We start from the raw sequence: 23,962 nt of genomic DNA on the forward strand, positions 1-23,962 counted from the left end.
TTAGTTATTGTCTCACCATCTCATAAGATGAAGAGGAGACACATATTCTCCATGTAACCTGTAGGAGATTTCTGTCCTTTATTTCAACATCTCTATTTTGTTGGGCAAATGAAAAATTCAATCCCTAATAGACACATTGAAGATGATAGCTAGAACTGTGGTTTTAAATATTGGATCACCCATAACCTTCCCTTCAAAGTTCTTTGTTGAGCATGACTAACTTTGATAATTAAAATAATTCTGTAGGCATTAAGCATAAAAAGGATTTTCCTTCACACTTCATCAGTAACAGCTTTGGTAATTCATTCCAAAATCTCTTTGCAGGTTTGGTAGATGGAGTTGTCCCTTCCTCTGAAGTACGACTGCCCAGCACAATACGTCCCCATTGGTTAGAGCCTACTATTTGTTTTTCTGAAGAGGATGGTCTTAGTAGGACTACTTCAGATGGTGTAGGAATGGATAGTCCCAGTATGCTGACTGTTGCAGTCAAAATCCAATCAGATAAAATAGAGAGCAATACAAAGGTTTGTGTTATTTGTACTTTCATAAGTTGAGTTATCTCAGTTCTATGGAAGCATCTAGACATGGAGTTAGAAGGGTTACAGATGAAGAAGCCATATAGTTCTCAGACATTAATTTTCAAACTTGAATTTTCTCTTAGAATCTTTGGGTGGCTTATAAAATTTAAGCAGCAGCTTAATTTACTAATTCTTCCAATGCTTCACTTTGCTGATCATACTATTTTTTTACTAAATGCATTTTTTGAATAGTTGACATTTTTTGTTTTTGTTGAGTTTCTCTGTTGTTAAAACAGGCAAGAACAAATATAGAATTACACTGCAGTTAACTAGCAGTGTCATCTAATAGGCAGCCTTTGCTTACCTATTTGGAATAGGACTGGTAAATGACAGTAGCATTCATTAGTGTGGCTGAAAGAGGACCTCTTAGCTGGCCCAGTGGTGACAAACAGGTTGGTTGAGTTATCTAAAGAAAGGTTCTGCAGACCAGCAAAATGTTGTGGGTGTTCAGTTGTCTCACATGTGAACTCCTTTAAGTTGGTACTGCTGGTACTCCTATTTCTGCTGTATCCTACAGTGAATGTGCAGGCAGCCTGCCTTCCTACCACCACCACAAAACTGCCATTTCTGCAGTGTCCTGTTGCAGAAAGTATGATGATACTGTGTTATCCAGGGTTTCTGTATTGGAAAGCAAAGTTTTTCTAGACACCAGGAGATTTTTGGGTGCAGAAGGGTAACACAGTTTCATAATCTACATGTGAATAGTTACATGTTTCATGTAAGCCAAGTCATGCAACTTTGTTGTGCAGGAATTTCTGGTAGCTGTTGGACTGCGAGGAGCCACCCTTCAGCACCGTGTGTTGCCTTCAGGTTTAAGCTGGCATGAACAGGTCAGGCTGCTGCTGTTTTCTTGATTACATCTTCAATTTCAGTCTCATTGCCTTAACTATCAAACGAAATCTTGATTGAAAGTCTTGATGTTAGGCTGTGCTTTATTATCATACTCTGCTCTTGAAAGTGTTGTTCTTTCTTTCCCGTTTCTCTTGGAGACCACTGACAGATGATAATCTTACTTTTAAATTATTTCTTGTCTATCCACTTGGTACTGTTCCTTCCATCATGCTAACTTTCTGCCCATAACATGTCAGGGAGGCTCTTGGCAGGGTTTACTTCATTCTGTTGGGGTTTGGGCTTTGGGTTTTGTTTAAAATTCAGATGAAAAATCTCAGTGCAATAATATTCAAGTACGTAAATAATCCTTAAGTTAAAAATACCCTCAAAACAAACAAATGTGTTATTTGTAGTTCTGAAAGCATTTCTGTATTTTTCCTTTCTGCTCACTTTATCCCTCAAGTCTCATTTTTCAGTTGTATACTTCTTGTTTTGTATTGCTGGAAAAGCAGTACTGGAGGACTTTGGGGAGGCAGTGAGCAGCAGTTTACACAAACACTTCTGAATGAGAAGGGTTGTAGTCATAGGTGTGGATGCAGAGGTAGAGCACAGCAGACAGGGCTGGAGCCCCTTGATCTGTGTGTGTGCACAAGGCAAAACATGCCATTAGCACAGGAGCAGTGTCCTTGCATGTACTGCCCCATACTGGATTACAAACAGCAACCCTTGACACTCAGTCTGCTCCTGTTCATCCTCCAGTCTGTATAATATGCTGATTTTAACATGCATTGTTACTGTATAACTGTGTGGAGCTGAACTTGGGGCTTTGGACTCTGCTGTGCCCTTATTTTCTCCTCAGTATAATATTCCTGTGGGTTTGTGTAACCTGCTTTACACCATGTCGCTTCTTTGCTCTGTGAAATTTTTCTCAAGTAACATTTCCATGTGCATCACAGGCAATCTGTTTTGGAGGGGGAGGGATCAAATAAAAAAATTGTCCAAAAAGGTAGTTAGAAGAAAAAATTAAAAGACTAGCAGTGATGGTATACCCCAGGCCTGGAATATTTTAAGAACTTCTATAGTATAACATATTTAAGAGGGAACTATGACAGATGTTACAGAGGAGGATAGCAGCTAGTTTTATGTGGTAGTACATGAAAAAGCTGTTTATACAATATGGTTACGAGTGTATTTCCCATATCCAACCCTCAAGAAAGACTTGAAGATACCTTGAGCAATGCAGAGTTAACTAAAAGTTAACTTTTCAGAGAGAGAGCAAGGAAAATACAAACACTGTAATAACAGCTACAAAGAGGGATGAATAAGACTCTATTTGGGCAGTGTCTTAAAAATGCATTGTGAAGCTTTGTTACAAGGAGCCACTTGAGTGTATCTGGATTGGTCTTTTCCATAGCTTTGAAGCTTTTATGCGGTTTTTATGGGGGTTTTTTGTGTTGCTTACATTCCGTGCTTCTCTCTAATAAGATATTGAGTAAACATCTTTAAATATCTGAGGCTGTTCACACCTTTTCCTTCTACTAATCTAACGTTTTATTGTCATACCTGTTACAGATTTTCTTTTTTGCTCTTTTGTGATGTGTAGTTGTTTGTTAATTTAATAGATATTGAAGTATTGATATTTTTTGTGATTTTTAGATTTTATATTTTTTGAATATTTCTGATGAGCCTGTTCTGGGATATAGTCCTCCAGCTACAATTACAACTTTTCATGTGCATCTGTGGAGTTGTGCTCTTGATTACAGGTAAGTAAAATGTAAGTGTGTCACTTGACACTGCAGCTGTATACTTACTCTTCAGGAATGTTTAAGTTTGCATACTATGAATAATAGTTACTTAGGCACTTTTGGAAAAAATACTTAACAGACATCCTTTAACTAGAAGGAATTTAAAGTAGGATATGACTTGCCTAGATCTGAGAAGATGGAGTTAGGTAATCTGTAAGGCTTTGAGTGAACTTCAAATAGGTGCAGAGCACTAATTTGTTTTTCCAATTTGTTATTAGGCCCTTGTTTTTGCCAGTCAGATCTCTCCTTACTGTTGAAACTTTCAGCATTTCCAGTAGTGTTGCAGTAGATAAATCCTCTTCTACTCTCAGGTATGATTTAAATTATTATGAATCATGTAAGCTCCTGTAAAACTTGTAATGCCTGTCTGCTTTTTTGACCTCAGAAGCTTTCATGTTGTATAAATGATCACACTGGTTTCTGTCTTTTGAAATACACTTTGCTCACATGTAATCCTTCTGTTTTATTAGGTTAAATAATTTTGTTTATTTATACTTTTTAGTTAGATTGCTTTTTTTAACAATGAGCAATTCTGCATTTTTAATAAGATTGCAATGTCCTGAAATGAAGTTATGTCTATTTTATGAATTAGTAAGACCTTAAGATTTCTTATAATTTGTTACTTGGCGACAGTGTTTTAATTAATTGAATATTTAATGACTAATGAAAGTATCTGTAACTTCTAATAATTTTCTTGCAACTTCAGTTGAATATTCATTCTGTTTTACCTGTTTTGTTGTGAAATCTCTACCAAGTTGATTATTTTTATTGATAAAACCTTTTAAGTGATCTTGAAACAAAAGACAAAAATACAAATAACTGTTAAGGATTAAGGCATTATTTCTTATTCTAGGAAGAATTAAATATATAAACTGAAATGTAAAAAATATATAATTAGCAATGGGGAAAATATCTTGCAGTGGTTAATTGTCAATAGATTTAAAAATTATGAAAGGTTAAAGTGAGGAGTTTGAATTTAAGATATGCTTGGTATATTTGTGTTTTAAAATATTTTTTATATACTAATTTCTTTTGACTTACTAATTGCCCAGCATTTCTTTAAGCATTTTTATTTCATCTTATTTTTGTCTCTTAGGATAATTTTAGATGAAGCTGCTTTGCATTTGTCTGACAAATGCAACACTGTCATGGTGAACCTCCATAGAGGTAAGGATGGTTTAGATGTGACTAATCAATTGCAGAGCCTAAAAAACCAAAATTACAGGCATATTCAGTATACATAAAGGTTATTTAAGAAGAAGACTGAGGGGATAAGAAGCAGCAAGTAGAGTATGAGAGAATAGTGCAATGTTGCTAAAAATCTGAGTGCTCTGGTTTGGATTTGTGAATCCAGAAGTATGTCAGAGAAGAGCACCTTGAAATTCCTCTTGTTACAATTTACTAATGGGTATTTGAAAAAGCATATGTTTAAAAATCTGGAGTTTCACAGAAGGAAATTTTCATAGAAAAGAGATCTCATGAGATATATATTATAAATAGTTGAACTTGAAAGGTGCTATATGGCACAGAGTTGTAGGTTCTGAAAAGAATCATACCAGCTGGGTTGATCTCATTGAAATGATAAGAACCTTTAAGGACTGAGGAGCTTGAATCAATATTTACCAAAGGAGTTGGAGAAATAATGAAACCTTGTGCCCACAAATGTGTACTTAGCTTAGGTAAGAGATCTCCAGTAGGGGACACAGTAAAGGCATGCCTGTTTTGTTTAAACAACAAAAGAGGACAAATAAGTTATTAAAGGCACTGAAAGATTAGTACAGTATGAACATGTGTTCTCTCTCACTTCAGCTAAAAACTGATAGAATGTTTAGTCATTCAGCTCCTGTGTGCCTTGGTTTCTCTAACTCACACAGATGGGATGAAGGTAAATATCTTACAAGATTACACTGCACACAGATGGTGGAAGTGGGAGTGATACATTGGACTGAAAAGGTTCAAGTTCTTCATTTGAGTAGCTGAAACTTGAACTCTGAAAGTAATCATCATAGAAGAAGGAAATTCAGAGATATAAAAGACTTTGATTCCAGCTCATGCTGGTTTTAATGGGTTTATAACTACGTATATAGGGTTTTGCTATTTTCTTAGTAATTTTTAAAATGATCATATTTCAGATTATGTTCGTGTTATGGATATGGGACTGCTGGAACTAACCATTACAACAGTAAAATCTGATTCTGAGGGAGAAAGAGTAAGTATTTAATCACAAACAAAATAAAATGTAAAATCTTCATGAGAGATTGTGATTTGAAAATTACTTTATTATACTTAAAATCAAAGAAGCTTTTTCAGTTTACCAGTATTTTTTAACTCATTTTTTGACTAGTTAAGTAAAATAATTTAAAAATAGCTGTGTATATGTCATTTTTATGGAACATCAGGATAATTTGAAGTTTGTTCTTGTTTTTTCATTGTTGCTATCTAGACTAAACCTCGTTTTGAGCTGCACTGTTCCAGTGATGTAATCCATATTCGTACCTGCTCTGATTCGTGTGCTGCACTAATGAATCTCATACAATATATTGCAAGTTATGGTGATTTACATCCACCTGCTAAGACAGAGGTTAAACGTGGAGTTAGCAAGCCAAAAATGAAGGTATAGAATGGCAAAATGATAGCAGTTTAACTTTCTGGTTCTTGGTAATAATATATTTTAATTTTAATCCCTATTCTATTTACAAATAAGATGTGATTTTCTGCAAAGAAATTGTATCAAATTGTATCTAATTGTATTTAATTTAAAATATATTTCAGGGTTAAAATAATGGTTTTTTCCTTCTTTGGTCACTACATATTTCAAAACATTGTTCTGTTTACCTCTTGTACTTTTTTTGTATCTAAAGAAGAAAATTCCATGACATACATGGACTGTCCAGGTACTCAGATCTAAATACCCTGAACCATAATGTTCTAACCTACTTTATGAATCATCCAGCTTGGTGTTTCAGATCACTTAACTGTTTAACAAGTTAAGGGTTTTTTTCTCACAGTTTAAGAGCTGTGAAGCAAGCTGTTCTAAGAAAATCTTCTTTGACATTTGTTGTTTTTGAGATGTAACTATGTATAGTTCCTCTCCTACAGGTAGAGACCTTTAGCCAACCATCTTCCCACGGACCAGGCCTTGCTGAATCAGAGCAGCAGATTTTACGGGATTTGATGAGTGATGCCATGGAAGAAATTGAGACTCAACAGACTGCTTCTGCCACCAAGCAAGAGTCTAATGGTGAGAATCTCCTGAAGGCATACCCCTACTGATAAAGTACAACTTTTCTGGAAAGAAAGTGGAATTGAAAGTTTTGTGTATGTAGAGATGCTGCAATAAGAAATGGGAGCAGGTACTTAGGATGTCTGAAGTCTTCAAACTATGGAACAGATTCTTGCTTTTAATAATAGTAATGCAGAAGTACTTTGAGCTTCTAGTCAAATACACATTACTGAGGTACTGAAAGCAGCAGGGAAGAAATCTGTCTCTGGGACTCTATCAAGACCCCAAATTCTGTAGGAGTAGAAGTTAGTATGGAGGAATAAAGACCTCTCTTCTGTATGAGAGAGAGGTCCAGGAAGAAGGTACAGTTTCAAGTCACAGGAAGAACTTTTAGCTATAAAGAATTTTTTCAATTAGCAGATAGAACAAGAAAGTTGATTTTATCACAGGATTATGGCTTCTGTATCAGAGTGTAATTCAAGTTTAAATTTGATAAGGATTTTGTACTGCAAGTAGATTTCTGTTACTATTTTCGTGATCTCTGTTCTTTTTTTCTGTGGTAGAGGGTGAGCAGTCACTGTGGTACTGAAAGGTTTTGATGCTGTGGTCTTACTACCAGAATAAGAAACTTGAGAATTGTATATTATTTATAGTAGGAATTGATTCAAGATATAATAAGCAAATTTCCTTGATATAATTGAAGTAGCAAACATGAGTTTACTTAATTTTCATATTTTGTAAGGATTTTTCCACTGAAACATGTTTTTTCTCCATCCTCCTTCAACTCCCAGGAGTTTTAGATGACAAATCTCAAACTCAAGAGCCATCTTGCTCAGATCTCTTCCTGTTTCCAGATGAAAGTGGAAATGTCTCACAAGAGCCAAGTCCCACTTATGCTTCATTTACTCATCACCTGATAAGTGAGGCCATGGGAGATGTTCCAGCAGAAAGTGATGATTTCTGCATTCTTTTTGCACCTAAAGTTGCTGTTGCTGTAAGATCCTTTGAAAATTACTAAAAAAGTCTGTATATAAACTGAATTAGATAAAAGCTTATGGAAAGCCTGGGTAAATAAGATGTAGATTTCTGTGATTGCTTAGTGATACTTTTCTGTTTGGAAGGAATTCATGATTGTTGCTGTTAGGAATGAGAGCAAGTATTTTCAAATAGATATGATTTTTCTATATCTCAACACTATGTAATTGTTCTCTCATCTGAGTGTTACATTAAACATTGGCAGTTTTCCTACATTTTAGTCATGTTTAATCATTGTCATATCAACTTAAAATAATGGCATGGTTAGGAAAAAAATGTGTTAAGCAAAAACCAGCATTTATCAAAACAGTAGCTTTGCATGTCTTCTAATCTTTTGTTCATTTCTCTTAATCTAAGCTTTCAATGTTTCTAAGGATCTAAAATCCTTGCCAAACATCAGACATAAATTTTTGTGTCACTTTACACCAATGTCTGTCCTCTGCATGTTGTCTGGTGGCATTCTTCTTAATGGACAGAAGCAGTTTTTGGGTCCCTGATTAGAAGCTGCATTTTCCCAGTTGAAGTTGAGCTTGTTTGTTTCCAGAAGTGCTAATAGGGTGGCCTGGGCTCTTCTGTGGTTTTCTGCCTGCTTTCAACTAGTACTTAGTTTTGTTTATAGTTTGGGTGGGGAAGTTTTTTGTTTTGGTTTGGGGTTTTTTATTGCTATTTTTAACTACTTCACAGGTTCTGCTTTTTTCACATGCTTTTGTCTGTAGTTTATAAGAAACATTTCTAAACTGATCATGTGTTGTATAAGCTTTAGAAGACAATACAGAAAAGTTTCCTTTTCATAGGAAGGAATTGGACATCTCAATAAAGATGATTTCACCTTCTCAATGCTGTATGTTTTTTTTTTTTTTTAATTAGGAAAAAGAGGAAGAGCCAGTTATAAAAATAATGGTTGATGATGCAATTATCATAAAGGAAAATCATTTCAGTCAACCTATAAAAAAAACGGATACAAGCAAAGCTCCACTTCATTTTCCTGTTCCTCTGGTACGCTATGTTGTAAAGGAAATATCTCTTATTTGGCATCTTTATGGTGGAAGGGATTTTGGGACTGCACCACCAACTTCTCCAGCTAAAAGTTTCATGTAAGTGTTTGATCTAATTATGTGGTTAGAAAATTTAGAAATGATTTATTTTCTTTTGATTTGGAGTAATCTTATTATTCAATCTCAAGTCTCCCTTGCTTGCTTCTTGGCTTCCTTCTCACAGGGAATCAATCATAGAATGATTTGGGTTGGAAGGGATCTTAAAGATTATCTAGATTCTCACTCAGTTCAACTCCACACATCAGAGTGTATTTTTCCTGTGTCTTAACCTGGACAAGCTGGGTTTGATTTTGCTGATTTTTGGAGCGGGGTGGAGGGATGGATTTCATTTTAAGTAATATTGATAGTCAAATTTTCCTAAAGAGATCAGGACTTAAGGAGCATAAGTGTAAGATGTACAGGATGTCATGTGAGCTAGAGAATAAAATTATTACAGCTGAAACTAAGGAAATGTTTTATGAATGTTAATTTGGTGGGATGCATACACCTGGCATTCTGCTTAGATGTGTTTTACTTGAACAAAAAGAAATTAATTAGTTAACAGTAATGTAATTTCAATGGTTTTTTTGAATATAATTAAAAGAGTAAGAAGTTACATCTGGTGCATTTAGTTGTAGATTAACAGTGAGATAACTTTAATCTGCAAAAGTATTTTTCCTTTTAATTTCCGCAGAAGTCCCCATAGTTCTCCTTCTCATACACCAACAAGGCATGGACGGAATACAGCATGTGGAGGAAGAGGAAGAAACCCAGACTTCCTAATGGAAATACAATTAAGCAAGGTGAGTAACAGAAACAGCCTCAGCCATGACTCTCTCTGTGGATATCTTTACATGTTATACTCCTTTGATAACACCTTTCCATTAGAGTTCAGTCCTATTTCTTTCAACAATATCTACATCTAAGCAATCACTTTGGTGATGAATGTAGAATTTGTTCAACAAAAACTGTTAGTATTAGCATAGTATTTTTTTTCTGAATAAGCTTGTTTCTAAAGATGGAGGATATCCATCACAATATTCTTAAAAGCTTTTGTTTATTATAACCAAGTTTTACAACTGCTGTTCTGTGTTCCTCTCTTTAGTTCCATTCTGAATAGGTATCCCTGATATGAAATTAGGTGTTCCAACAAAATAAGCAAGACATAGATATTTTGAGAATATTCAGTGTATCAGTTTGATAATTGGGTATGAAATAACATCTAGTTGTATCAGAGTATTGTTTCTGTGTTTCCCCTAACATATTTAGCACCCTTCAGGCATAAGTATCTTAGTTGTTTTTAGGCTGTGGTTAGCTCTAATGTAGGAACTAAATGCTTTTTTCTGGTGCTGTGAATAATATTGGCAAGGAGTTAAACATATTTCATGTTAAATGGATCAATAACAGAATCTTTTTAAAATAAGATGTTTTCAAATCTTTCCATAAATATGAAAGGCATTAGATAAAAATAAAGGCCTTTTTTATAGTCTATGTGCATTTCTGAAACTTAAAATTCATCCCATTTTTAAAATAAGATGTTTTCAAATCTTTCCATAAATATGAAAGGCATTAGATAAAAATAAAGGCCTTTTTTATAGTCTATGTGCATTTCTGAAACTTAAAATTCATCCCATTAACACCTCAAACTTGCCAGAAATATGTGATGCTTAGGGTAGCATTTTCTAGAAAAAACATGACATTGCAATAAACAAAAGGAGAACGGGAAGCATTTAATATTCCACCTGGAAAACTTCATTTGTAGAATGATAGCTGTCTCTCAATTTGCAGATATTTAATGAGAGTTGGTGTTAGCACTGAAGCAGTATAAAGGTTTTTTCCCCTACTTGGATCCCTAACTTGGCACACGGCTGAGCAGTAATGTTTAAAGGAATGAAGGAGAATAAAAAGTGTCACAGACGGTGTTGCCTTGGGGCTCAGCGCGGGGCCGGCAGGGGCCGCTGCCGCTCTCTGTGCGTGCCCAGCAGCGTTCACTGCCGGCCGGGATGCGCGGGCTCTGCGGAGCAGGGGATGATGGGCTTGGGTCACCACAGCTGGAAATGAGAGCTACATCAGGGGGTGGCCAAACGAACATAACTTGGAATTGAAGAAAAATGCTGAATGAGATTTACATTGAGTCACTTGAGAAGTCAGTTGGTAGGGAAGAAACATTTTTTTTCTTAAGTATTATAGGCTGCAGGATTCAAGAACTGCAAGGTTGCCTGGTACAGGCTTCACCATAAAGTAAGAAAGATGTCAGGATTGAGAGGAAAAAGCTGAGTCAATGTTAAAGAAAGTGAAGTTGATTCCTTATCTTATGTTAGTAAAATTTCCTTATCAAAGAGTCAGTACTCTTTATTTTGGCTTGAATTTGCATGCTAAAATACAAACAATTATGGAACTAGAAATTGGAAGATTTCTACTGCTAGATAAGTAAAAACCTGAATAGTGTTCAGAAATCTTAATAGTATTTCTGTAAATTTAAAATAGTAGACAGCTTTAAAAGTTCTTGTATGTGGTATACTTCCCTGATTTTTGTTTATTTTTTTAAAGAACTATTCTGCTGTTAAATGGTGTTTATCAATGAAGCTGATTGTGCTGGTTTTCTTTCATTTTAAAAGGTGAAATTCCAGCATGAGGTGTATCCTCCAGGTGGTGCAGAAAGTGAATCTTGTCTGTTGGAGCAGCCAGTGTCACGACAAGTTTTTATTGTTCAAGACCTGGAGATCAGAGATCGCTTAGCTACATCACAAATGAATAAATTTCTCTATCTCTACTGCAGTAAGGAGATGCCCAGAAAAGCACATTCAAACATGGTATAGCTATGAAATGTTAATTTCTTACAATTATAGTGATAGAATTATCATTGTGGGGGCCATTGTGCACTTCTGATCTTGCAGAAGCAGAGACATGGGCTCGTGCAACGTTGAAGTAATATAATTTGTTGATAGTTATTTGCTTGACTCTTTCTGGATATTAAGGCTAATTCAAAAGTCAGTTTGAATGTCAGCATGTCAGGTACTAATGGGTGTGAGATTGTTAGTTAAAAAAAACAGATGTGCAGGACTACTTTGGTACCTTTCACAGTTTCACATGCAGATTTGTATTTTTATGGTAAACAGTAGTCTTGCTGGTTCTATAAAGGATTTAGGGATTTAGTAATTTTTGGGGGGTTTCTTTTAATTTTATTTTTTTATAACATTCAGAGGAAGTTTTCATTCAATACTGTAATTGCTAAGTGGAATCATACTAGTACAGAGATTTAGCAGTAAATGTTTTTGCTAGCTGGTGTTCTGAAATTTAATAATTTTATTTGTCTTGTTTTTTTTCAGTTAACAGTGAAAGCTTTACATGTCCGTCCAGAGTCTGGCAGATCCCCACAGGAATGTTGTTTACGTGTTTCACTAATGCCACTTCGCCTCAATATTGACCAGGTTGGTTGTGCCAGGGCAAAAAATAAAATAATTTTTTCTTTATTGAATGATACCTGGGGTTTCTTTTAACCAGATACTTTTAGCCATAGTGCATCTTTTACATTTTACATTTTCTTGGTGTGATACCTTTTTTATTTAATCTTTGGATCTCTGTTGTTTCATTTATATCCATGCTAGAACTTGCTTTCTGCTCCAGCTATTACAAAGACAAATTTTTTTTTTTTTATTTAAAAACTAAGAATATCTTAGACAAAACTATTTTCTCAGTCAGTTTTCCTCCTGGAACTTCTGATACTCTCAAAGGGTTTGGAGTCACAGCTTTTAAAAATAACTACTTATTCTTGAATGATCTGGTTTTGTTTGTTCATAAAGTGACTTCATTGTTTTTAATTTAATAAGATTAATCATTAATCCTAAAGTGGCTCACAACATGTTGGTCAAGGGCACTTGACACTTGAGAAATGCTTCTGTAACCTGAAGTCTTTGTCTTGCTAGCAACTGCAGTGGCAGGAAAAGCAGAAATTGTTTTACTTGCTTTAGCAGGGCTTTGTGCAAGGTATTTTTGATATATTCAAGAAACACTGGGGTTTTTCTAAAGCAGTAAGAGCTCTATATGTTTGTGCTGGCAAATGTGAAGTGCAGTTAGAAGCATTTCTTCCTTAATTTGTCATCTTCAGAGAGCTATGTGGGGTTTGGATTTTTTAGGAGCATAATTAGGACTTCCATACCTTTTCTTTCTTTCAACACACATTAGAGACCAGGTTTTCATTTCACTCTTAGCAAAACTGAGCTCTGTCTAGTGTGCAGTAATTTTGTCTAGGAAAAAATGGTCTGGAAATGCTGCCATCTAGGGAGGAAATATGTTCCTTCTTGGTTACTTTTTAAGTCTTTTATGTTTTGTACTATAAACAAAATTCACCTTTACAACTTCTATGAAATTAACCACAGCTTTTTTGGAAGCACAGGGCAGCATGCAGTTATTAGAATTACTTGTTATTACTGCTTAAGCTGTTAGTTTTATCAGCTGGAAGTCAAAATGGAAAAGAAAGTCTGGTTGTCATCAATGATAAGATGAATAAAGCACCAGTGTAATGCATCTGTCTGAAAAGAAAGCTGGGATGTAATAGCTTTATGGCATTATTAAGACATGAATACCACAGATATTAATGACTTTTAATGAAGCAGAGAGGAACCCTGATTTGTAATGATTTGATTGACTTTCACAGTCCTAGAGAGGAATATAAACTATATTTAAATACCTTCTGCTGCAAATCAGAGAAAAGTTTATAACTGAGTTCTGGAACTCAGTACTGGAACAGTCTCAAAAATGAGAGTAGAAATTATGAAAATAACCCTGAATTTTTAAGACCAATCTAGATAGATCATTAAATCCTGTTATATGGAACAGGGTGCAGAGGCTAAGAGGGCCTTCTGGTTTCTGTCCTAGATTTCTTTGTGGTTTATACATATGTTAAAGGATCAAAAAGAAAAAAGAAAGTTTTGTTTCATATCTGCATAGAAATAGATCTGGAATTGTAGATAATGTTTTTAGAGAATTAAAGTCTTTGTATTTATGTTAACCTGATTCTATTTTACTTTTTGCCATTAGGATGCCTTGTTTTTCCTGAAGGACTTTTTCACTAGCCTTTCTACAGAAGTAGAACTCTTAGTTACTCCAGATCCTGAAGGTATATTTCTAAAAAAATCTAACATAAAAGTGCTGCTTCTTTATCCTTTAATTTGGGTACATGTCTATAAATTCACATATGAATCTTGTGTGTATAAAAACTTGTGTTGGGGTTTGAGCACTGACATTAATGACTGATTTTTTTTTTAGAACTCAAAAGCCTTTGGTATTTAAGCTTTTTATTTTAGAAATATGAACAAAGGTCTTTGACACCCACAATCTTAATTTTCTAAAAGGAGGTTGAACCAAAATTGGAGGATATTTAATAAGAGCTTCTGGAAAAATTGAGGGCTGCATATGCTATTGGGAGTTTTTATTAGATAAAACTAATACTTTGTCCTGCTTATTTATAAAATTGAATTCTGTGTTGGACAACTTCAAGCTATTATTGAAGCAGTACTTCTTATCAATTACATTATCTTATGCAAAAGCAGTATATATTGAAAAGCACATTTCCACTATTAAGTATATTTGGATATTTCTTAGCAGCTATACTTTCTTTACCTATTCCTGTTGGGGTGTCATGCTGAAATGCATAGGTAATGAAGCACTCACAGTACTGCCATTAGAACCAGATACATTATTTATGCTGATGCACTAACCTCAACTTCAGCTGCATGTAATAACTTCTATCAAAAACTGAGAGAATCTAAATATTGCCCTGCTAGTTCCTACTAATAAGCATTAGAACTTACTAAGGATGCAGTAATTGTTTAATACAATCTCTGTGTAATCACTGTGAAAAATATGAGTCACTTTACTGTGTGTAACTTCTTTTCTTAGTCAAAAAGTCTCCTGGTGCTGAAGTTACGTGTAGTTTGCCCAGGCATGTCAGCAGCCTTAAGGAACCAAGTCCAGTCATTTCTTTTGCATCACACAAGCAAGCAAATGAGAATGGTAGCATTGATTCCATGGATGTGGTTAATGGAGAGGATGATCAGTTCTCACAAGAAACAACATCGTACAGTGATCAGCCAGTATTTTTCAGGTAAACTTTTGTTACAAAAAGTTTTAAGAAAGTGTGGTAATAAATTATTCCAGTCCTTCAGGCAAGGTGCATTTTTTTGTTTATTGGCTGCTTGTAGAAAGCAAATATTGCCCACAGAACCATCATTTTGTGGTGTTTGCTTGTTTTTGGTTTTTTTTTTTTTTTTAACATTTTCACTTGGAGGATTAGTAACACATTTGCAAGACTTTAAAATTTATTACAAATGCTAACCTGAAATAGATGTAAATAAACCAAGAAAAGCTGAATTTGCCATTGTATTTTGTACATTTATTCTGAAGTACTAACACAGTAATAGAAAGATTTATGGTTTACAGAAAAGGGTATGATATCCTATTCCAGGAGAATGGGAAACCATGAGTTTCTTTTCAGAAGGATAATTTCATTTCCTTTTCATGTTTCTCACTATAATACTTGCTTTCTATGTCCCAGAGAATTTCGCTTTACATCAGAAGTTCCAATACGGCTTGATTACCATGGCAAGCATGTCTCCATGGATCAGGTTTGTGTGTAATGCTGATACTATAGAACAAAAACTTGATGCTGTTTGTTTTGCTCTCCCCTCCCTGCTCCCCATGAATGGGGGTATATTTTTATGCTCCCTACTCATTAACGATGTTATTGTGACAAATATAAAACACTTCCCCCCCGCCTTAGTTTTAGTAAAGCTTAACCTCATTTCACTCCTAATTGGAAAACTAGGGGTGGATACCCCAATATGATTAATCCAGGATAGAACTTGAATGTCACATTTGTGAGCTCCGTGGTTGGCTTGAAATCATAGTGTAGAGCTGCAGTGCCCCTCAAAGTATGATATCACTGTCTGATGCCATAATTGTGCATTTTATTTTATTTTTTCCTCATTGATGCCAGAACAAAATAGCGTTGTTTATTGTCCTTGTTTCCTTTCCTTGCAGTCTAGTAATATATAGGCCTCAGTGGCAATAGCAGAATTTGTTACAGATGAAAAAAATGCCCATGGTTCTTGTTAAAATGTGCATTCTTTATCACACTGAGTTTAGAATCTGACATAAAAAAATCCTGTTGCACAAAAACACTTGTACTTTATCATGGCAAATCAGTAAGAAAATATGGAAAGCAGGAACCTCTTGAATTTGCCGAGATATCAGAAATGAAACATGAAATATGGTAGCTTTAGAATGCCTGGGACACACTAAAGCCAGAACTATGTTTGCATAATTTATTATAGTTTATTATTTCTGAAGAAGCCCTCCTGTATCCAGGTATTTTTCTTTGAGTAGCAGGTTAAGCCAAGTTTCCTTTTTTGCAAGTTTCCATGTAACATGATTCATAGCACTGTGACGAGTCACATTTGGGAGACTGGGAGAGAATATTTAGACAGAATACTTGTAAGTAAGAGTTGAGATGATGAAATTATTTCTCACAGGTTGTATGGGTTGAGTAAATGTATGTGATAACAAAATATTTCACTTACAGGGAACATTAGCTGGGATTCTTATTGGGCTTGCTCAGTTGAACTGCTCAGAATTAAAGCTGAAGAGGCTTTGCTATAGACATGGGTAAGTTTCTCAAAATGTAGATCAACACTGCTATTGCAAATTTGCAAATTTGAGCAAATTTCCTCTTAAGATGCCCTTCTTAAATCCAGAATACTTTTTGATTCTAGGTTTTTTTCAAATGTATATAATTCAAGAACTTCTAACTCAGAACAGAATTTAATATATGTGCTATTCTTGATGATAAACTTTCATTTTAGTTGCATGTTCACTTCCTATGGAACTGGATGTGATTATGCAGTTTTGAGTTTGTTTTATGAAGCATGTACAATTTGAATACTTGGCTTAGCCAACAGCAACAAAAGACATTTGATGAAGCTTTCCTTTTGTTTAAATGACATCTTTTATATCAGTGAATAATGAATGCATTTATCTTATTAGGAATTGTTTATTTAAAAAAAATAATCCTTGTATTTACTTTAGTTTATTAGGTGTGGATAAATTATTCTCCTATGCCATCAGTGAATGGCTTAATGATATAAAGAAAAACCAGCTACCAGGAATTTTGGGAGGAGTAGGGCCTATGCATTCGCTTGTGCAGTTAGGTAAGTTAAGTCTTACTTTTGTTCAGCTACCTATGAATGTGTTTGTTTCTTTAAAAACCAGAGAACACCTCTCCCCTCTCAAAAAACCACCACAAACCATGTTGACTCTTTGTTTTCACTTCCTTTCAAGGCATTCTGCATATGTAAGAGAACTGTCTGACTTGGGTGTTGTGTCTTCATTTTCAGTGCAAGGTCTGAAAGACCTGGTGTGGCTGCCAATAGAGCAGTACCGCAAGGACGGTCGTATTGTCAGAGGCTTTCAAAGAGGAGCAGCTTCTTTTGGTACTTCCACTGCCATGGCAGCACTGGAGCTGACAAACAGAATGGTTCAGACTATACAGGTAGAGTGTATTACTCCAGAAGTTAGGTGTAAAATGAAATGAAAAGTGTGTCTTGTAAGTGCTCTGTATTAAGCTAATGTCTAAATGCTATAGATTTAAGCTAGGGAGCATCTATTAAAAAAGAAAAGGCAGCTGTATAAATAGGAAAGCAGAGACTGGACAAAGTTTGCAGCAGTCTGTGAGGTGAGCACTATGGTATCAAATGCAATGGTTAGAAAACTCTGTTAAAATACTGCTGAACATGTAAGCTGCTGCTTGTTTCTTAATGTCTTTAATGCATTGCAATGTACAGTTTTATATGAAAATGTTCAGCTTCTCTAAAAAAATCACTGATGCTGAGAAAGATGAGCTCTTTGTTGCATATGTGTTATCCAGTAGTAGATTCTTACCTTTTTATAAAACGTCAGATTCTCTGTGCTTATTTTTAAAAAAACAAGCCCACAAAACCAGCCAAAAAACCCCCTCAAAAACCCAAACTAATACTATTTCTGTAGATCTACTCAATGTCTGTAAATCTTCCTGCATTTAACACTAAGGGAATCTTGGATTAAAGTGTTAATAAATTTATGTTTCTTAATATAAAAAATACAGTGAAAATACAGTTTTACCACCTAATCTTGCAAAAATAATATATATACCTTAGCTTGGACATATATAGTCAGAAAACCAGTGCTGTTAATCACAAGTGGGATTATATGTGTGCTTGTGCGTTTATAAATTGTTGATCAAATGTTCAGTTTCTATCTTGAGCATTTTATGCAGTTTAGAGGATGCCTTTGAAGAGATAACAATTAGGAGGAGAGAAAACCCCACCCAAACCTACAACATTCATTCCTTCATTATGGAATTAATGTATAGTTAGAGCTGCACATTCCAGAAGTTCTTATACAAAACTGTAATCTGATGCAAATGAATATTATTTATGGAGTAAGAATTCTTTTATTTCAGTGACATCACCATATTAGTAGTTAAAATTTGTGATCAGGTGCTATAACACGTGTTTTGCATTTGCTCCTGATGTGCAGGCAGCTGCAGAAACTGCTTATGACATGGTATCACCAGGGCCTACCTTCATTGAAGCAAAAAAGATCAAACGGTTCCCTCGCCATCGCCTGGCTCCTCAGCCGGTTGACCTGCGGGAGGGGGTAGCCAAAGCCTACAGTGTTGTGAAAGAGGTGAGTGCAGAACCAATTGTTGGGAACCAAAGTTAAGAATATTTCCTAAAATGGCATTACAAAATAACAGATGTAAGTTTAGGCTGAGCAAATGGAGAAGGAGGTTTCAGCTTTGAACAAGACTGTCTTCATCAATTATCTTAAACCAACAGAAATCTTGAATGGAAAAAGGAGAAACCTAAGATGTCAGGCAGATGAGTGTGAGCAGGACTTGAGTGATGGCTTACAATTATTCTGAGCCATGTAAACTTGATTTCCTGTGCTGTGTCATCCCACCTTCCCATCCCTTCCCTTTCTGCTCAACCACCTTTACAGTTGCTGTTAATTGTGAGGGAAGTAGAGTTTAAGCATAATGCAGGATTAAAAGAAGTGAAACCTTTCTCTACTATGACAGAGTATTATAAATTAGAATGCTGACCTGTTTTTATTATATTTCGTATTTTACTTTGTTTGTTGCACCTTATGTAGTGTCTATGAAGTAAGGTGTCAGCTGAGTTTCCAGAGAATTTTGTCATTTTTTCAGTAGTTTACAGTATCCCAAAGTTTCTACCTTTATGCACAAGATGTGCCACCATATAAAATGAAATATTTACATCTCTAAGTCCATAGAAGTGTTATTTTAAGCCTCATTAGAAGGAACAAAATCGTATTTATATCAGTATTGTTTTACTACAGTTAAAATATGAATCACCAAGAAGAAAAATGCTGAGCAGTTTAAAATTTCCCTTAAAACTAGGAGAGGTTGCTTTTTCTTTTTTAGTGTAACTGATTCCCTTTATTTTCTTAAAGGGGATTACGGACACAGCCCAAACCATCTATGAGACTGCTGCTCGTGAGCATGAGAACAGAGGAGTCACTGGAGCAGTAGGAGGAGTCCTCCGCCAAATCCCACCAACCGTGGTGAAACCTTTCATTGTTGCAACAGAGGCCACCTCCAATGTCCTGGGTGGAATGAGAAACCAGATCAGGCCAGATGTGCGTCAAGAAGAATCTCAGAAGTGGCGCCTTGGGGAGGACTGAGATTGTAAATCTGGCTCAGCAGGCAGGTAGCAAGGCTGGAAATGCAGAAGAATGTCCTGTTGGCAGCTTTAGATGGAGCTCACTTTGTTTTGTCATGCTCATCTCAGGAACAAATGAGGTTTTCCAACTGTTACTAGCAAAACATCCAACCAAAAATATTTATGAAGTGAAAAGCGAATTGGTACGTGCTTGTACTGTGTGTTACCAATACATTTGGTAGATAGTGCCAAACATAGTGAAGCATGCGCTGCCAACTCAGAGACATGCTTGCTCTGCTCCATTTACCATATTTTTTGTGGTAGATTTGACATCTGAAGCAGTAGCCTGTATGGTGAAGCTAAGTGGACTTTAAAGAGTTTTTCTGAGCATAGTCAAAGAACTGTTTTCAATAAAGGGCTCTGCAGATGCTCTTCACTGACTAAAGGATAAAAGCTTTCATTGTGGACATGAGACATGAGGCTGTCTAATATGGAAGCAGATAAGATAATACTGTTTAATGGTCATAAGCATCGCTTTTAGCGTGGCACTTACAGCAAGGACAAGCTTGATAACCATTCAGAGTTTAGATTCAGTGTCAATACACCTACGAACAGAATTTGTTCCTAATTATTAAATACCTACTTTTGTGGGTTTTTGAAGAACCTGAATGTTGCAGAAATGTTCTGTTGTGTTGCACTTTAAAGGATATGGCCTGTATATTGTGCTTTTTTATAGTGTGAATAAAATGTAATGTGCATTATCCTTTATGTGGTTTAGAAGCTTACACAAATTATTGAAAAGAGCATCATTTGATGATGATCCTACAGAAAAGTGTCTTAAATTTATTTAAACTCATTATATGTAAATTTTTTTTTTGTCTACTGTTACACTAATTACAATGCTAAAAATATCTACTGTTCAGGAAAACAGTTAATTCTAATTGTCGCCAACAGTTCTTTGTAAGAATGAAAAATCATAAGTAAAAACAAATTATTTCATCATTTCATAGTTAGAAGGCTATACAGACTTTATTTTAGTAATCTGCTTTTATTTAAAGTTCATATTGTTGGAGAGTTGCTGCTCTCACAAGGTATTCATACTTTAGATTGTGTGTCATCAGTTATTTGATAGTGAGTATTTGGGGTCCTAATGAAACTGGGAACCGGTGAGAGGTTTTCAAAAAAGGACAGCAAAGCTTCTAAAATCCAAGTTGGTACTGACATTATTTACCATTTAGTAGGTGACATGTGTCTCCACAGAGCTTTACTAAGCACCTGACATTGCACCATTTTGGGGCAGTTGAAAGTCTTGGCGATAGATGTGCAATAATGAACTTTCTTTTGTTTTGTATTAGCAAAAACTGGAGAATAAAGAGTAAAGACTCTTTTGAATAGAAAAGTACTCATTTTGAATTTCAGTAGATGAAACTTTAAATGACTAGCCAGTATGTAAATTTGTTATAGTTCTGTGCTAGTTGTAAGTGGAAATCCTGCCCATATGCCGTGTGGAAAATCCCCACTGAAAGGGGGACATCAGATGCTATTGATCAGACTTCAGTCTCAAAGGGTGATGAGGAAGTATTTTCATTCTTTGTTCAATTAACCTGCCTCTAGCAGAAACTTTGCTGATGGGCCTTAAGGGACAAGCAGGAGTATATGAAGGAAAAAAAATTGCTGCTTGTTCATGCTGATACTATACTAGGTATTCCTGAACACCAAAGAATCTGGCTGGACAGTAAATGATTTGAAAACATCCCCTCTGTTGGGAAGACTTCTGCAGTCTGCTCTATTTTTTTCATGAAACAAAGTTCCAGGTAAAAACAAATTCCTGCATAGGGTGACAGGTGATATTATAAAGTTGTGTTTCAATTCACTGGAATCATTGAAGTTGTGGTGCACTGAAAACCTGCTTATTTCAGCTAAATGACTTGCAAGCAGGAGGAGATGCTTTTGAGAGGAAAAATACCTGCAGATTTAATAACCTAAAATATTTTCTGATGTAAAAATACTTGCTGTAGCGCATACTTCTGTTCAGTAATTAGAGAGCTTTGCTTTAATGAGAGCTCAAAGCATGAGCATTTTGCACAGGAATGAGTTCCATGTTGGCAATGTGGCACCTCCTGAATGCCTTCTCAAGAAGTAGTGGTGAATCAATGCAAGTAAGTAGCAATGCACCTTTTTCAATGGGAATTAGTATACTAGTAATTAGCTGGTACTAGTAAATAGCTAATCCAGTTCATCCACTTAATTAGCATAAATCTACATATTTTCTGCCTTTCAGACACTGCTGAAAAGAAGTGGCATTTCATTGTTTTTTTCTTTTTCAATTCTGTCAAGATCTAACTGTACTGCAAGGTAACTAGAATATATTTTTATATGAGGGCATGATGTCAAGGTAAAACATTTTTATAGCGTGTCTCTCATTGTCAGCAATACAGATTGTACAAATTTATTAAACTTCACTTTTCACTATGTAAACCCTCTCATTTGCTGCTTGCACTTTATTGGGGCTTTTCAGTGAAATTGATTCTAAATTTTTTTCAACATTTTATTTTGGAAATGGTTTTGTAGTTTTGGGTATATATATTTTCTGCATTGTTGCAGTGTTTGAAATGTTTAAAAAAAACCGAAAAAAATCACAAAACTTACCAAACTAGTCTTAGTGTAAAGACTAGTTTGAAGAATGTGTCTTGTAGGGCTCAGCTTGTGTTTTAAATCAAAAAGTATCATGTATGAGAAGGGATTCATCAAATGCTCTGCTCAATACTGTAAGAATTTTCAAGCACTTAAAAAAAAATACACAAAGTGAGACATATTCCCTGGAAATGGAAGCTTATGGATAACATTACTGTATTTTCCATTAGCACAAGGAGATTGTAAAGAATATTCTTGTACTTGAATTTTCCATTGAAATCAGTTGCTATAGATATGGGCAGTTTTCATATTTGTAGAGGCTTTAAACTGGCATAGACAATGCTTTAATTCTGTCCAAACACCCTGACACTACTACTGTTATTCCTGTTACTTAGCTCAGCACCATCCTAATAGAACTGTCATCCTGGATTTTATTAAATATCCAGGTGTTTCAAATAAAACATGGATGAGTGGCCTGGAAGTACCTGAAAAATAGCCATCTTTTGTAAAACAAACAAACCATTCTTGCTAAGAATCTTAGCAGTGACTGAGAGGAGCAAATCATCACATCAATGCAAAGGCAACTTCCATTTTCTTTCCACTATCTCTTCTAAATCCTGCTGGTTTTTAGCAGTGCAGTGTGCCCTATGTGTACTTGCCTAATGAACAGCATTGTCAGTGACTCACTGGATGAATCCCCCGTGAGTTCATCTGTGCTTAAGGGACGTGTCTGCTTCTATTTGCTCACTAAGTGGTTGATTGTGAACATCCATTGCTTGCTTTCATTTACTGTTCCTTAATTGAGTTGCCAAGAAAGGTTTCTTAATAAACCAAAAAGCTATTCAATGGTAATGAACAAGATACTCTTACCAAACATGAAAATCTACACACCTGCAAATGTGATGCTGATTTTCCTTTGAATATTGAAATGTATGCGTTTTGTAAAAGAATGAAATCCAAGAATTTGTTTAGAGTAGATGAATACATCCAAATCTTTTAAGTACCGTAAATGCCCCTGCAGGATAAGTCAGAAAAAGTGTGGGTATCTATGTCAGTTGGGATCCTAGTGTGCACAGTTCTTCAGTCTCCAGGCCTCATGATTTATGCTTCTGACAACTGTTTTAAGTTGCTCTACATGCTGAATCTTGTTTACAATTAAATATTAGATACTTACAAGTCAAATACATAAATACAAATCATGCATTTGTACTGGGTTTCTTAACTGTAAGGTAGCTCAGACAGAAACACGGCAATTTGTGTATATGTTTGTGTATATTTTTTACATTTTTGCACTTATGGTAGTTTTGTGGTATTGTTTGTATATAGTTTGCTAGTGTAAAGAATATAATCTCATGAAATAGAAACCACTGTTGAAGGGAATTGACTATTTCAACTTGAGTTATTTTGCTTAAAGTTCTTGTCCCCTCAGTATGTCCTTGAGAATTATTTTTAACCATAATTTGTATGGCACCAAAAGTATATATTTTAGCGTATTAAAATGCTGAAAGGCCTGAGTGCAAATAGGTTGTCTGTTAAATGCATTTAATGGAAAATCCCCCCCCAAATTTGTAACAAAGCAAAAATAAATATCTTAATTTGTTCCTTGAGTTGGTTTTCTCTACCTGTGAATATAACTGACACAGAAAACAGTCTCTCAAAGTACCAGAATTAACTGTAAAGCTAAAAGTTGTATCTAAAAAAAATCACTGACTCAAAAAGAGAAAGTTTTAAAATTACACAGAGGTCAAAAGGTAGGAAATTATTTAAGCTGACTGATATAACCTGAAACCACTTCTGTTTTACATCAACAAAGCTCTCTTTACCTGAACGATCAGATTTTGTGTGTCCCCCCCACCCCCGTTGCTGCATTTAGTTACTAAGAATGTATTTTTTAATCTCTATATTTAGTGGAGGCTTTTAAAGCTTCATCAGCTTCCAAACCCTGTGAAGAATGCAAAATAATTCTCTTCAGGATTCTTCTCTCATGCCCACTTCATATGTGTTTAGTTACAAGCCTCTGAAAAGAGATCTTAGAATTCTGAGTACTGGACAATATTGAATTCTGGTGCCAGTGCCAGATCCCTGGAAAAGGTGGAAACTA

General features: G+C 35.2%; 1 protein-coding gene across 2 annotated transcripts in view; it reads left to right on the plus strand.

The window, feature by feature from the left end:
• ATG2B (autophagy related 2B) overlaps positions 1–23,468 on the plus strand; it is a 45,058-nt gene extending 21,590 nt beyond the window's left edge. For both annotated transcript variants that reach the window (XM_071426528.1, XM_071426529.1), the window contains exons 22-42: positions 325–524; positions 1,328–1,408; positions 3,066–3,172; positions 3,433–3,525; positions 4,311–4,381; positions 5,347–5,423; positions 5,658–5,828; positions 6,314–6,455; positions 7,229–7,431; positions 8,340–8,566; positions 9,201–9,309; positions 11,125–11,319; positions 11,836–11,937; positions 13,547–13,625; positions 14,408–14,612; positions 15,063–15,132; positions 16,089–16,171; positions 16,592–16,713; positions 16,900–17,054; positions 18,080–18,229; positions 19,019–23,468. In XM_071426528.1, coding sequence (XP_071282629.1) covers positions 325–524; positions 1,328–1,408; positions 3,066–3,172; positions 3,433–3,525; positions 4,311–4,381; positions 5,347–5,423; positions 5,658–5,828; positions 6,314–6,455; positions 7,229–7,431; positions 8,340–8,566; positions 9,201–9,309; positions 11,125–11,319; positions 11,836–11,937; positions 13,547–13,625; positions 14,408–14,612; positions 15,063–15,132; positions 16,089–16,171; positions 16,592–16,713; positions 16,900–17,054; positions 18,080–18,229; positions 19,019–19,249 — 2,873 coding nt within the window. In that variant the 3' untranslated portion in view covers positions 19,250–23,468. The remainder of the gene's footprint in view (positions 1–324; positions 525–1,327; positions 1,409–3,065; positions 3,173–3,432; positions 3,526–4,310; positions 4,382–5,346; positions 5,424–5,657; positions 5,829–6,313; positions 6,456–7,228; positions 7,432–8,339; positions 8,567–9,200; positions 9,310–11,124; positions 11,320–11,835; positions 11,938–13,546; positions 13,626–14,407; positions 14,613–15,062; positions 15,133–16,088; positions 16,172–16,591; positions 16,714–16,899; positions 17,055–18,079; positions 18,230–19,018) is intronic.
• The last annotated feature ends 494 nt before the right edge of the window (positions 23,469–23,962 follow it).

Source organism: Agelaius tricolor, unplaced genomic scaffold (genome assembly GCF_023055355.1).
Source record: "Agelaius tricolor isolate 1412-34295 unplaced genomic scaffold, bAgeTri1.0.p SCAF_5, whole genome shotgun sequence".
Taxonomy (NCBI): Eukaryota; Metazoa; Chordata; class Aves; order Passeriformes; family Icteridae; genus Agelaius; species Agelaius tricolor.